Source organism: Natrix helvetica (assembly GCF_964273705.1).
Source record: "Natrix helvetica genome assembly, chromosome: 9".
NCBI lineage: Eukaryota > Metazoa > Chordata > Lepidosauria > Squamata > Natricidae > Natrix > Natrix helvetica.
This window is the reverse complement of record NC_138560.1, coordinates 23,027,577-23,041,121: the sequence shown is the minus strand read 5'-3', so window position 1 is coordinate 23,041,121 and position 13,545 is coordinate 23,027,577. Positions and strand designations below refer to the sequence as shown.

At 46.7% G+C, this 13,545-nt stretch overlaps 1 protein-coding gene across 5 annotated transcripts in view; it reads left to right on the top strand.

Annotated features, from left to right (window-relative positions):
- ADGRB2 (adhesion G protein-coupled receptor B2) overlaps positions 1 to 13,545 on the top strand; it is a 335,460-nt gene that overhangs the window by 122,878 nt on the left and 199,037 nt on the right. For all 5 annotated transcript variants that reach the window (XM_081961837.1, XM_081961838.1, XM_081961839.1 and 2 more), the window contains exon 3: positions 12,904 to 12,987. In XM_081961837.1, coding sequence (XP_081817963.1) covers positions 12,904 to 12,987 — 84 coding nt within the window. The remainder of the gene's footprint in view (positions 1 to 12,903; positions 12,988 to 13,545) is intronic.

Here is a 13,545-nt window from a genome sequence, read left to right as displayed (position 1 = left end):
TTCTGGTTCCTTGCATCTGGCAGTATGTGGGCTCTGCATTTTTCTGCTCTATTGAAGGACATCTCGTTTCTTTCCACTCAGTCTTCCAACTTGTCCAGTTTCAATGGCAATTTCATTCTTTCATCCTGGATGTTAGCTAGAGCTCTCTCTGCTATCCATAAATTTGGCAAGCAACCCATGAATCCCATTATCTTGATCATTAATAAAATGTTGAATAATACTGTCCCCAAGACTGATGCCAGTGGAAACCCAATGGCTATTTACTTAGCAGCTCAGTGTAGATCCATTAATGCTGACACTTTGAGTGTGATCAGCGATCCAGTTGTGAACCTACCTTGCTGTAGTGACATCCAAACTAGCATTTAAGTTCTACTTTCCCCTGCACTGAGGAGATTACCTAACCTGGTAGAGGCTGTCCTTGACTTACAACCATTTGTTTAGTGACTGTTCAAAGTTACAATGCTGAAAAAGCTACCGATGACCAGTCTTCACACTTAGAGCTGTTGCAGCATCTCCTCAGTCACATGACCATGATGTAGGAGCTTGGTAACCAGCATGTTACCAGAAAGGAACGCAGTGGCTCAATGGCTAAGACACTGAGCTTGTTGATCAGAAAGATCGGCATTTCAGCAGTTCAAATCCCTAGCGCCACGTAAAAGAGTGAGCTCCTGTTACTTGTCCCAGGTTCTGCCAGCCCAGCAGTTCAAAAGCACATAAAAAATGCAAGTAGAAAAATAGGAACCACCTTTGGTGGGAAGATAACAGCGTTCCGTGCGCCTTTGGCGTTAAATCATGCCGGCCACATGACCACAGAGACATCTTCGGACAGCGTTGTCTCTTCGGTTTTGAAATTGGGATGAGCACTGCCCCCTAGAGTCGGGAACCACTAGCACATATGTGCGAGGGGAACCTTTACCTTTACCTCTTTAGCCAAGGGCCTGTCTGAATAGATAAACCCTCTACTCAGTTTATCTTTGCATGCTTTCCTCAAAGACCGTCACTCAAGACCAGTGTTTCTCAAACTTGGCGACTTTAAGTCCTGTGGACTTCAACTCCCAGAATCCCCCAGCCAGCATAGCTGGCTGGGGAATTCTTGGAGTTGAAGTCCACAGGACTTAAAGTCTCCAAGTTTGAGAAACACTGCTCAAGACCATTATTATTAAGACAACTATGAAGCCTCAATGGGTAGTTTTACTTGGGAGCACTGCAGTTTCTCATTTAGAATTATTTTCCTAAGTGAATGGGGAAAAGATCCTAGTAGGTGTCAAGGAGATTAAAAAGACATGTTGCTTATCCATGAGAACATTGGAGAACATTGAAAATCCAAGGAGTTGCTGTCCAGAGGGAAAATCATAACTCACTGGTTAGCATGAGAAGACCCTTTGTATCTCCGCTCAGTGCTCTTTCTGATTTCCATTCAGGTTGGTTTGCTGTGCTTGAGAGGGTATTGACTCGGTATGAATTTGACATCTTACAGTTTTGCATCACGTGCATATTTGGGCACAGAGTTTCTTCAATGATAGGACCTTCTTTGTTTATATATCCAGAATCAGTTGCCGATAAAACCCACTATTCTGCCTTTGGGGAATTCTGTTTTTCCCCAGATTATTCTCTTTTCTCCTGAAAGACCCAATCCAGCTGTTCTAAGAAGTGATCAAGTGGGAATACTGCAGGTTAAAAATGGAACCTTCCAAGCAACACTGGATTGTTTTTTTTCCATGACTTTGTGATCTTGGTCCATCCCTGATCTCGACTACAGGATGTTGTTGAGCTGAGAACTTGAGTGAAGAGAACTTCTTTTTCTACAGTAGACTCTAAACTGGGAAAAGCACCAAGGTTCTTCTCCCCCTTCCCCCTTTTAGGCTTACAGCTGAGTGTGCATCTTTGTCGTGCTCTTAGACTTTCCTGTTAATTTCACGCAAAGTGCTCTTGATGGATCTCTTGTTATTTTTTGTGAGCTGTGCCATAAATTTGTGACATCTCACTGTAGCAATCTGTTAAGTGCATGTTAGAGGTGGGGGAGGATGAAGAAGGACACGCTGCTGCTGAGCTAGACAACCATGTGCAGGCGAAGAAGTATAACTCTGCTTTATGATGTGGTGAGCAGGTTCTGCTTATAGGCTGTGTTTCCATCTTATGCTAATTACCTATGGAGAGGAAGCCAAGAAAGAGGTTATACGCTGATGACGCTCCTCCAACGTGTATTTATTTAATCTTCACTTGCCTTTTTTGCTGGCAGAGAGTGGCTGGTGGAAAGATAATAGGGACAGTGAATGCCTACCTATCTGCTTCACGATCACTGCATTCAGACATACCCAAATCAGTTAAAGATTGGTCATATTTACACAACAGGCTTAACCTGGTTAGATTTTACCTTGATGTCTACCCCCAAATAGTGGGCAAGATCAAAAGATGAAAAACTACTCCAGTGTGTTTAACACCAGTTGGGGTACATGCAGAATCTTGTAACCTATCCAGGGGATTTCCCAAGCTAATTTTTAATGATTGGATTAAGGAGGAATGTTTTTGAATCATCTGAAATACTTCCTTAGATACTTTCGAGCTGAAGCATCAACTAATGTGTTTTCTGATTCCTGATTGCTTCTGTCTACTCCTCCTTCCATTCTTTTCCATTCTCCACAGGATCACATGTGGTTGGTTATCTGGTAAATTCAGGATGTTGTGTGAATGCAGGCCATTTGGTGGCTTTGTGATTTAACTTCTTGTGCAAAACCAGTGCAATTCAGTGACCAGGTAAAATGTTTAATGTGAAACAAGTCTTTCTTCCTCTCTCTTTCTCTTATTCTGGTTTATTGTTTACTTTGCTGTTTGAATTAACTTTAGTGGGCGAGGGTGCTTCAATATTCAATATTCCTTCATAAGAAAGGATATGCAATTATCTAAGGGACCTTGCTCTCTTTTCACAGTTGAGAGCTGCCCCTTCCCCCCTTTGAAAAAGAGAGGAAATAATAGTTACTGCTTAGTGCAGTCTCGTGCCTCAACTAGTCCTGAATTTAGACTTGGACTAGGACCGTGATGGCGAACCTATGGCATGCGTGCCACAGGTGGCATGTGGAGCCATATTTGTTGGCATGCCAGCAGTCAGCTCCGGTGTGCATGCGCACACTGGCCAGCTGATTTTTGGCCTTTCAGAGAGCTGGGGGAGGCCGTTTTTGCCCACCCCAGGGTTCAGGAGGCCGAGGAAAGTGAAAAACAGGCCTAACGGGCAAACCAGAAGTTCAGGAACAAACTTGGGCCTATTTTTTGCCTTCCCCTGCCTCCGAAGGCTTTCCTGGGGAGGACAAAAAATGCCTCCAATGGGCCAACCGGAAGTTCAGAAATGATCCGTCTCCAGCTTCCAGAGGGCCTTTGGGGGCCTGGGGGAGGCTGTTTTCGGACTCTGAAAGGAAAGCCCCCGGAGCATGGGGAGGGGTTGTGTGTCCATGTGCAGGGAGAGTCACGTGTCCATGTGCAGGTGGGTGGGAGGATTGAATTGGTGTGGACACGGGTGCGTGTGAGAATAGTGCACATGCACACAATTTTGGCACATCATAAGAAAAAGGTTCGGCATCATTGGACTGGGACATTGGAGGGATTTGGCCGGTTCATACCACTTCGGGAGAAACGGTTGTTAAGTTTCTGAGCAGTTTGGTGAACTGATTGCTGGAAGAAATCATTAGGGCAGAGAACCGGTTGTTAAATTATTTGAATCCCACCCCTGGACTAGGATCAATATAGGCTGAGGCTTTCCAAACTAAGATAATTTGTATTCTAGATCCCTCCACTTACCAGTTTCAATTTCAATTTATTGTTCATTGATCAGTCAAATAAACATCAAATTGTAACGCATAATCAGATAGTAAAAAAAGGGGCAAAATTAATACAGAGTCTTGCAAGATCTAAATATTTCACAAAATAATCAGATCAGATCATCCCCTTGGTCACAATCTGATCTATCCACAACATTCATTCAGCTATAAATTCTATTCTGGGCTGCAACCTTGCATGTCTTGTCCAAGGTTGTGTTATACAAGTTGATTGATATGCTCCTGCAATCTTGGTTTTTCTATTTTTTTTTATTCTTATTTGTACTTTAGCATTTTTATGATTGTTATACTGTTTAATTTTCACTGTGGTTGCACACCGCTCAGATTCAAATTCTGTGAGATGGGCAGCCGTATAAATCTGCCAAATAAATAAATAAAATGGGCGTACCAGTGCCTGAAGGAAAAACAAACAAACAAATAGCTCTTTCCAAAAAGCTTGGGGGGGGGGGCTGCCAGACCTCCCCCTTGTGAGACAGGGAGAGATTGCTGACTGTCCAAGTGTTGGGACCTTGAAGGTGGTAAAGTAAAGGTAACGGTTCCCCTTGCACATATGTGCCAGTCGATCCCAACTCTAGGGGGCGGTGCTGATCTCTGTTTCAAAGCCGAAGAGCCAGCGCTGTCCAAAGACGTCTCCGTGGTCATGTGGCCGGCATGACTAAATGCCGAAGGAGCACGAAACGCTGTTACCTTCCCACCAAAGGTGGTTCCTATTTTTCTACTCACATTTTTACATGCTTTCAAACTGCTAGGTTGGCAGAAGCTGAGACAAGTAACGGGAGGTCACTGCATTATGCAGTGCTAGGGATTCGAACTGCTGAACTGCAACCTTTCTGACTGACAAGCTCAGTGTCTTAGCCACTGAGCCACCATGTCCCTTGAAGGAGATAGGATAGCCTATTGAGGGCGTCCCAATGAGCTGCCCTGCCAGTGGGGCTTTAAAGACTGCTGTCTGGCAGAGGCGTGTAATTGGCAGCCCAAGAAGACAGGAGTTGTATCTTCTGTTTGTGATGCCCCACATATGCATATCTGCTCTAAATGGAGAGTCTGATGGAATTGCCCATCCCTGCTTGCAGTGGTGGGATACAACCGGTATGTCCCGGTACGGGCGTACCAGTGCCTGCCGGGAGCCCCAGGTACCATTCCGGTATGGGGCTCCGGAGGGCCCACCTGCCCGTCCGCTCTCCTTACCACTATTTGAGCCTATCGGGGCTTTCGTGCATGGAGCGTATGGCACCTGCGCGATGCTCCACCGAGCAGCTGGAGCATCGCAGGTAGTAAGTATGCATGCACGCACTGCGCACGGGCTGCACGCCTTCACCTGGTGGACACTGGGCCGCGTTGCAGCATACCAGTTGCAACGGGATCCAGAACCCACCACTGCCTGCTTGCCAAGAGTCCAAGCCAACTGTTTGTATGCAAGCAGTCCTCAACTTATGACTTCAAAGTCAACTTATGACTTCACCTTGCTGAGCAAGGTGATCATTAAGTGAGTTGCAGCCTATTTTATCATTATTTTTTTGGCCATGGTTGTTAAGTGAATCACCATGCTCAATACAGGTAGTGGTCAACTTGCAACAGTTCATTTAGTGACCGTTTAAAGTTACAAAGATACTGAAAAAAGTGATTTATGACTATTTTTCAGAGTTACAAACCTTTGCAGTTTCCCCATGACCATGCGATCAAAATTCAGATAACAGATTAACAGCGTTGGAAGGGACCTTATAGGTCATCTAGTCCAACCCCCTGCTCAAGCAGGAGACCCTACACTATTTCTGACTGATGGCAGTCCAATCTCTTTCTGAAAGCCTCCAGTGATGAAGCCCCCACAACTTCTGAGGGCAACTTTTGTTCCATCGGTTGATAGGTCTCACTGTCAGAAAGTTCCTCCTTATTTCTAGGTTGAATCTTTCCCTGATCAGTTTCCATCCATTATTCCTTCTCTGGCCTTCAGGTGATTTGGGGAATAGCTTGACTCCCTCCTCTCTGTGGCAGCCCCTCAAATATTGGAACACTGCTATCATGTTTCCCTTGGTCCTTCTTTTCATTAAACTAGACATACCCAGTTCCTGCAACCGTTCTGCAGATGTTTTATTCTCCAGTCCCCTAATCATCCTGGTTGCTCTTCTCTGCACTTTTTCTAGAGTCTCAACATCCTTTCTATAGTGTGGTGACCAAAATTGGATGTAGTACTTTAGGTGTGATCTTACTAGGGCTTTATGGAGTGGTATTAGTACCTCCCTTGATCTTAATTGTATCCCTCTGTTAACGCAACTTAGAATTGCCTTGGCTTTTTTGACTGCCACTGCACACTGCTGATTCTTTGTCTCTGTACAAAATCGCTTGTCTCCTCTGCCACCTCCTGCCAGATTTCTTTCCATTGGAGGAAGCAATGAAGTGAAACCTTCCTCTTGCAAAACTCCCCGTAACTGGGCTTTGGGCCCTCTGCTCATCATCCTGAGCTAGCTGGGGATTCTGGGAATCCTGGCCATTAGTTTGGGGAAGGCTTTCCAAGGCTTGGCTATAAATAACTTGCAGCAAATTATATTTCATGGTGGATTTGGCAGAGGTCCTTTTCAAGGTTCACCTACAGCTGTTTTCCCCACTGAAGGCAAGTCAGGCTGGCAGGGGACTAATGGCATTATGAATAATTAATTATTAATAATTAATCATGGCAGGGAAAATTCCTGCATGGAACAAAATGGCCCCTTCCCAACTCATCTTCCCACAGCAGGAATCAGCTGCGAAGATATCGGTTTTCGGCTGCCTTGCATTGTACTGATTGATATACTTGCAAGTCTGAGCTGGATGTTTTCCTTGCTATGTTTTGATTCAGAATTGAGGCCCTTTGATATTATTGCAGAGTTGTTGTTTTTTTCCAGAATTTCTTTTTTATTTTTTGTTCTCTTACATACCATTTTAAGTAGACATTCACATAATTATTATTCTTTACATTTGTCATTCTTATACATTTATTATTTCATTTAATAGGTTATAATATGCTTTATTTACCATCCCTTCCTCCTGTTACAACACCAATTTATTTCCCCTTTCTTTTCTCCCTCCCTCCCTCCCTCCCTTCTCTACTTTCTTCCTTTCTCCTTTCCTTCCCCTTCCTTCTTCCCTTACCTTTCTTCTACTCCTACTCTTCCTCTTCCTACCCTCTCTCCTTCTCTTCCTCTCCCTTCCATCCTCCTCTCCTTACCTCTCCCTTCCTTCCCCCATCTTCCTTTCATTCTCTCCTCCTCTCTCTCTTTCTTTTCTATTGTTGTAGGTGTCTCTTTCAGATCTCAGTTTACGTTTCCTTGGGATGGTATTTCCTATTGCAGAGTTTTTAATGAAACTGCCTATTCATCATGCTCATATGTTTTATGGCACACAATCCAAGGTTCCATCCTGCTCTGGCTTTGATGCTTAATGGGGTGAACACTGCACAATTTTGGTTTTGTCTATATACATATTTATATCCTGCTTTCTTATTTTTATAAACAAATCAAGCGGACCAACTTATCTAATACTCCTCTCTCCTCCTATTTTCCCCCACAACAGCCCTGTGAGAGGCTGAGAGAGTGTGAATGGCCCAAAGTCACCCAATCAGCTTTCCTTCCTAAAGCAGAACTAGAACTCACAGTCTCCTGGTGATTGGCCCAGATTCACCCAACCAACTTTCTTGCCTAAGGTGGGACTAGAACTCACAGTCTCCTAGTTTCTAAGTCAGCATCCTAGGCTCTCAAACTGGCTTTCTTGGAAACTTGCTTTTTCCAGGCTACAGTGACAGAAGAGTCTGCCTTGGGAGGTCAAAAAAGTCAAGATGATTGCTGTGATGACAGCACAATTGGAGTGTTTCTTCTTCTTCTTCTTCTTCTTCTTCTTCTTCTTCTTCTTCTTCTTCTTCTTCTTCTTCTTCTTCTTCTTCTTCTTCTTCTCCTTCTCCTTCTCCTTCTCCTTCTCCTTCTTCTTCGCAGACGACTGTAGTCCGTGGGGAAAAAAGGAAGCAAAGCTTCAGTCACATCCTTATAGCTGCCACCTTGATGGCTCTGAAGGGAAACTATCTTCCCTTTTGTTAGCATGCCTTGTTATGGATTTCCTTTGCCAAGTATCCGGCAGTGATCAGATGCCAGGGAAAAAAATGGTTCTTTTTAGGATTCAGGGACAATGACCACACTGGCAGGTAAAGAGAATTTTAGGTTTTGCTGTTTAAGTGCAGCAAATGAAATGAACAGATCCAAAAAGAAACGTGCCGAACAAGATCCCCTCCCTCAGCTGCTGAGAAACCCATTTAAGAAGCAAAGGTACTCCAAGGCCCTTAATGCACAGCACAGAGCATGCAAGCCTGTGCAGAAGCTGCATCTTATGAGCAATTTTAGCAATAGTACTTAGACTTATATACCACTTCACAGTGTTTTACAGCCCTCTCTAAGCGATTTACAGAGTCAGCCTCTTGCCCCCAACAATCTGGGTCCTCATTTGACCCATCTCGGAAGGATGGGAGGCTGAGTCAACCTTGAGCCTGGTGAGATTCAATATGACGAACTGCTGGCAGCTGGTGATCAGCAGAAGTAGCCTGCAGTACCCCACTCTAACCACTATGCCAGCACGGCTCAATTTTGACCCTAACATTTCATGACCTTGCATCTCTGGTTAGGATATTGCAAAATCTAACCTTGGCTAGACAACTCCGGAATGGGGGATTGAAAGTTTAGTAAGGCAGGGCTCCCTGCAGTTGTGTGAAGTCTCTCCCTCCTTCCCTCTCTCCCTCTCTCCCTCTCTCTCTCTCTCTCCTTCTCTCTCTCTCTCTCCCTCCCTCTCTCCCTCCCTCCCTCTCTCTCCCTCTCTCTCTCCTTCCCTCCCTCTCTCCCTCTCTCTCCCTCTCTCCCTCCCTCTCTCCCCCTCTCTCTCTCCCTCCCTCTCTCCCTCCCTCTCTCCCTCTCTCTCTCCCTCCCCCTCTCTCTCCCTCCCTCTCTCCCTCCCTCTCTCTCCCTTCCTCTCTCTCTCTCCCTTCCCCCTCCCCCCTCTCTCTCACACACACACTTTTAGCAAAAATGAAAGAAACCTGAATGATCTATGACCTTCTGGACCATGGATAACCAATTAATTTCCCCAAAGGCCCACATAAGAAACTGGGACTGTTGTGGGGGGCCGAACAAAAGAAACCTGATTTGATGTCCTCAAATGGGTGGAAACTAATCAAGGGGAGAAGCAACTTAGAAGTGAGGAGAAATTTCCTGACTGTCAGAACAATGAATCAAGTGGAACTACTTGCCTCCAGAAGTTGTGAATGCCCCAACATTGGAAGTCTTTAAGAAGATGTTGGATAACCATTTGTCTGAAACAGTATAGGGTTTCCTGCCTGAGCAAAGGGGCTGGACTAGAAGACCTTCAAGATCCCTTCCAACTCTGTTATTCTATATTGTAACCCCATCACCTCAACTGCTTAGGCTGCTCCAGGCAAGGGTTGAGCGCTGTAGAGGCACAGAAAAGCGCTTTCTCTCTCGCTCCTTCAGTGGCCACCAGCAGACTGAAGGAGTGCAGGATGAGTGCAGAGGCAGAGCCAGACCCCACTCAGCACCTCCTCCTGTCCCCACAATACCCTTATTTACATTTGAGGTCCAGTTTTTGTTTGACCTCACTTGGGCAGGGCAGAGAAACTGAAGGGCCCGACGTGGCCGTAAAATGCTGCGGTCCATTCTAGATATTTCCTAATATGAAGGGGAAATCAACATATGTCACTAACCCCTTGAAATACGATTTTATTGAGCACATGGCGATCTTGTATTAGCCAGGAGGCTACAGTGTTAATACAAAGTAGTTGTTTGGCTGAATACCCATTTGGGTAGTTTAGAAACACTCCCGTGAATATCATTCTTGTCACTAAATCCTCGTATAAGTTGGTTTCACAGGATATTTTAGAATTTCAGAGTTGAAAAATGGAAGCTTACTCACACATTCTTTTCTGCTCTCCCCCCCCTCTTTCTCTCCTTCACTCCCTTCTTCCCCCCCTCTCTCTCTCCCCTCCCCCTTCCTCTTTCTCTCCCTCCCTCTCCCTCCCTCCCCCTCCCTCTCTCCCTCTCTCCCTCCCTCTCCCCCTCCCTCTCTCCCTCCCTCCCTCTCCCTCCCTCCCTCCCTCTCTTCCCCCTTCTCTCTCTCCCTCCCCCTTCCTCTTTCTCTCCCTCCCTCTCCCTCTCTCTCTCCCTCTCTCCCTCCTTCCCTCTCCCTCCCTCTCCCCCACCCTCTCCCTCTCTCTCTCCCTCCCTTTCTCCCTCTCCCTTTCTCCCTCGCTCTCCCTCTCCCTCCCTCTCTCCCTCTCTCCCTCCCTCTCCCCCTCCCTCTCCCCCTCCCTCTCCCTCTCTCCCTCCCTCTCCCTCCCTCCCTTTCTCCCTCTCTTCTCCCTTCTCTCTCCCCCTCCCCCTTCCTCTTTCTCTCCCTCCCTCTCTCCCTCTCTCCCTCCTTCCCTCTCCCTCCCTCTCCCCCACCCTCTCCCTCTCTCTCTCCCTCCCTTTCTCCCTCTCCCTCCCTCTCTCCCTCTCTCCCTCCTTCCCTCTCTCTCCCTCTCCCCCACCCTCTCCCCCCTCTCTCTCCCTCCCTCCCTCTCTCCCCCTCCCTCTCCCTCCCTCTCCCCCACCCTCTCCCTCTCTCTCTCCCTCCCTCTCTCCCCCTCCCTCTCCTTCCCCTCTCCCTCCCTTTCTCCCTCTCCCTCTCTCTCCCTCCCTCTCTTCCCCCTTCTCTCTCCCCCATCTTATAAATGCCTTAGTGTTCCTCTCTATCTTTCTTCTTGGTCCAAGTTGTGTAGGGCTGGCTATTTATGCTGATACATATGCTGATACAATATCTGTGAGAGTGAGGGTATAGGTTTGTTCTCAGAGCTTGTGAGTTGGTTTCCTAACATTCCATTACTAGGCTAGGTAACATCTTCAGCAGAGTTTAGGGGGTGTCAAGTGTTCTTCTGTTTATAAGAGCTTCCGGTGTGGGTGTGTCGCCTGAGGTTTTGTGATGGGTCAGCTGTGAGTCATCAATGGGTCTTGTGATAAGGAGATTATATCAGGTCAGGGAACTCCACCAGCAGTTCACCTCCCAATGATCCTGACCTGATGCAATCCCCTTATCACAAGACCCACTGACGACTCACAGCTGACCCATCACAGAACCTCAGGCGACACACCCACACCGGAAGCTCTTGTAAACAGAAGAACACTAACGTCCCCTAAGCTCTACTGAAAATACCCAGCCTGGTAATGAAACGTTCAGAAACCAACCCACAATTTGGGAGCCTGAACCTTCATCCTACACCTGAGCTACAGATATCTGCTATTATTGCAAACCTCTGAGACTCTTTGCACGATGCTGTTTTTCTTCACATCTCTTCTCAGATCCATTTTTTAAATAATATCTTTGACACATTTCATCCGTCCTATGGAAATTGACCCTAACATGTCCCTGTGATATAAGGAATGCTTTCTGCAATTCCATTCCATTCCACTTCACCCTCCTTTCTCTTCTCTGGCCATTCTGAGCACAAGAAGTGGTATTCAGCAGGTTCTGACCAGTTCTGGAGAAACAGTAGCAGAGATGTTGAGTAGTTTGGAGAACTGGTAAATACCACCTCTGACTGGCCCCACCCCCATCTATTATCTGCCTCCTGAGTCCCAGCTGATCTGGAGGAAATGAGGATTTTGCAGTATCCTTCCCCTGGAGTGGGGAGGGAATGGAATGGAGATTTTACAGTATCCTTCCCCTGGAGTGGGGAGGAAATGGAGATTTTACACTATCCTTCCCCTGGAGTGGGGTGGGAATGGAGATTTTGCACTATCCTTCCCCTGGAGTGGGGAGGGAATGGAATGGAGATTTTACAGTATCCTTCCCCTGGAGTGGGGAGGAAATGGAGATTTTACACTATCCTTCCCCTGGAGTGGGGTGGGAATGGAGATTTTGCACTATCCTTCCCCTGGAGTGGGGAGGGAATGGAATGGAGATTTTACACTATCCTTCCCCTGGAGTGGGGAGGGAATGGGGATTTTGCACTATCCTTCCCCTGGAGTGGGGTGGGAATGGAGATTTTGCAGTATCCTTCCCCTGGAGTGGGGAGGGAAGGGAGATTTTACAGTATCCTTCCCCTGGAGTGGGGAGGGAATGGGGATTTTGCAGTATCCTTCCCCTGAAGTGTGGAGGGAATGGAGATTTTACAGTATCCTTCCCCTGGAGTGGGGAGGAAACAGAGATTTTACAGTATCCTTCCCCTGGAGTGGGGAGGGAGTGGGGATTTTGCACTATCCTTCCCCCGGAGTGTGGAGGGAAGGGAGATTTTACAGTATCCTTCCCCTGGAGTGTGGAGGGAATTAAGATTTTACAGTATCCTTCCCCTGGAGTGGGGAGGAAACAGAGATTTTACAGTATCCTTCCCCTGGAGTGGGGAGGGAATGGGGATTTTGCACTATCCTTCCCCTGGAGTGGGGAGGGAATGGGGATTTTACAGTATCCTTCCCCTGGAGTGTGGAGGGAATTAAGATTTTACAGTATCCTTCCCCTGGAGTGGGGAGGGAATGGGGATTTTACAGTATCCTTCCCCTGGAGTGGGGAGGAAACAGAGATTTTACAGTATCCTTCCCCTGGAGTGGGGAGGGAATGGGGATTTTGCACTATCCTTCCCCTGGAGTGGGGAGGGAATGGGGATTTTACAGTATCCTTCCCCTGGAGTGTGGAGGGAATTAAGATTTTACAGTATGCTTCCCCTGGAGTGGGTAAGGAATGGAGATTCTGCCACGCCCACCAAGCCACGCCCACCAAGCCACGCCCACAGAACTGGTAGTAAAAGCTTTTGAATCCCACCACTGCTGAGGACCCTCCTGGTTTGAAAATACAGTGAAAGCTTGGTTGGGGAGGGGAGAAAATTGTTTCAAGTGCCTTTTGCTAAAGTGCATGAACACTGCTGTGGTTGATGCTGATATGCTGATTAAACGCCTGTAGGACTGGAATAGTATGTTGCACCATGAGAAGACACTGGCACAGGCCTCTCCCTGGGGAGAAGGTCTCCACTTAGCTTTGAGGCTCGCACAGCTGTTCATGGTTCTCTCCCTCTTTTTAGGTAATGGTGCCCAAGAGGATCAGAAGGTGAAAACTCAGTGGCCACGATCTGCAGATGAACCCGGAGTGTATATGGCACAAACAGGTAATGCATTCTATCATCAAGTCATGGTTGAAAGTCTCACCAAATTTCCCTGCTTGTCAGTTAGCTTAGTTTATAGATTAGCCTAGGGGTCGGCAAACGTAAACACTCAAAGAGCCACAAAGGTCCTAACCGGAAGCCCCCCCATTCAATTCTGGAGCTGAATGGAAATCCGGTTCCCCTACCATAGAGTCTCCTCCTAGCATGGCATCCTTTTTCCTCTACCTGTCCTAACTGAAAGTCCCATCAATTGTGGAGCTGACCGGCGACAGGGAGCCATAGCAGAGGGATGAAAGAGCCACATATGCGGCTCCAGAGCCATGGGTTGCTGACCCCTGGATTAGCCCATAGGCCATATCAAAATACCGAGTTCCAAACAGAAATCATTACTAAAATCCTATAAAAACAGTTCAAAATGACCTTGGAATAAAATACAATCATTTAATATAGAGACAAGTAAAATAAGATAGTTATATTTCAGTATCGCCCTTACAATCTACTCCAATCAGTCCCACATACTGATCACAACTGAACTGTTTTACTCAAGTACGGTGCCGTAGT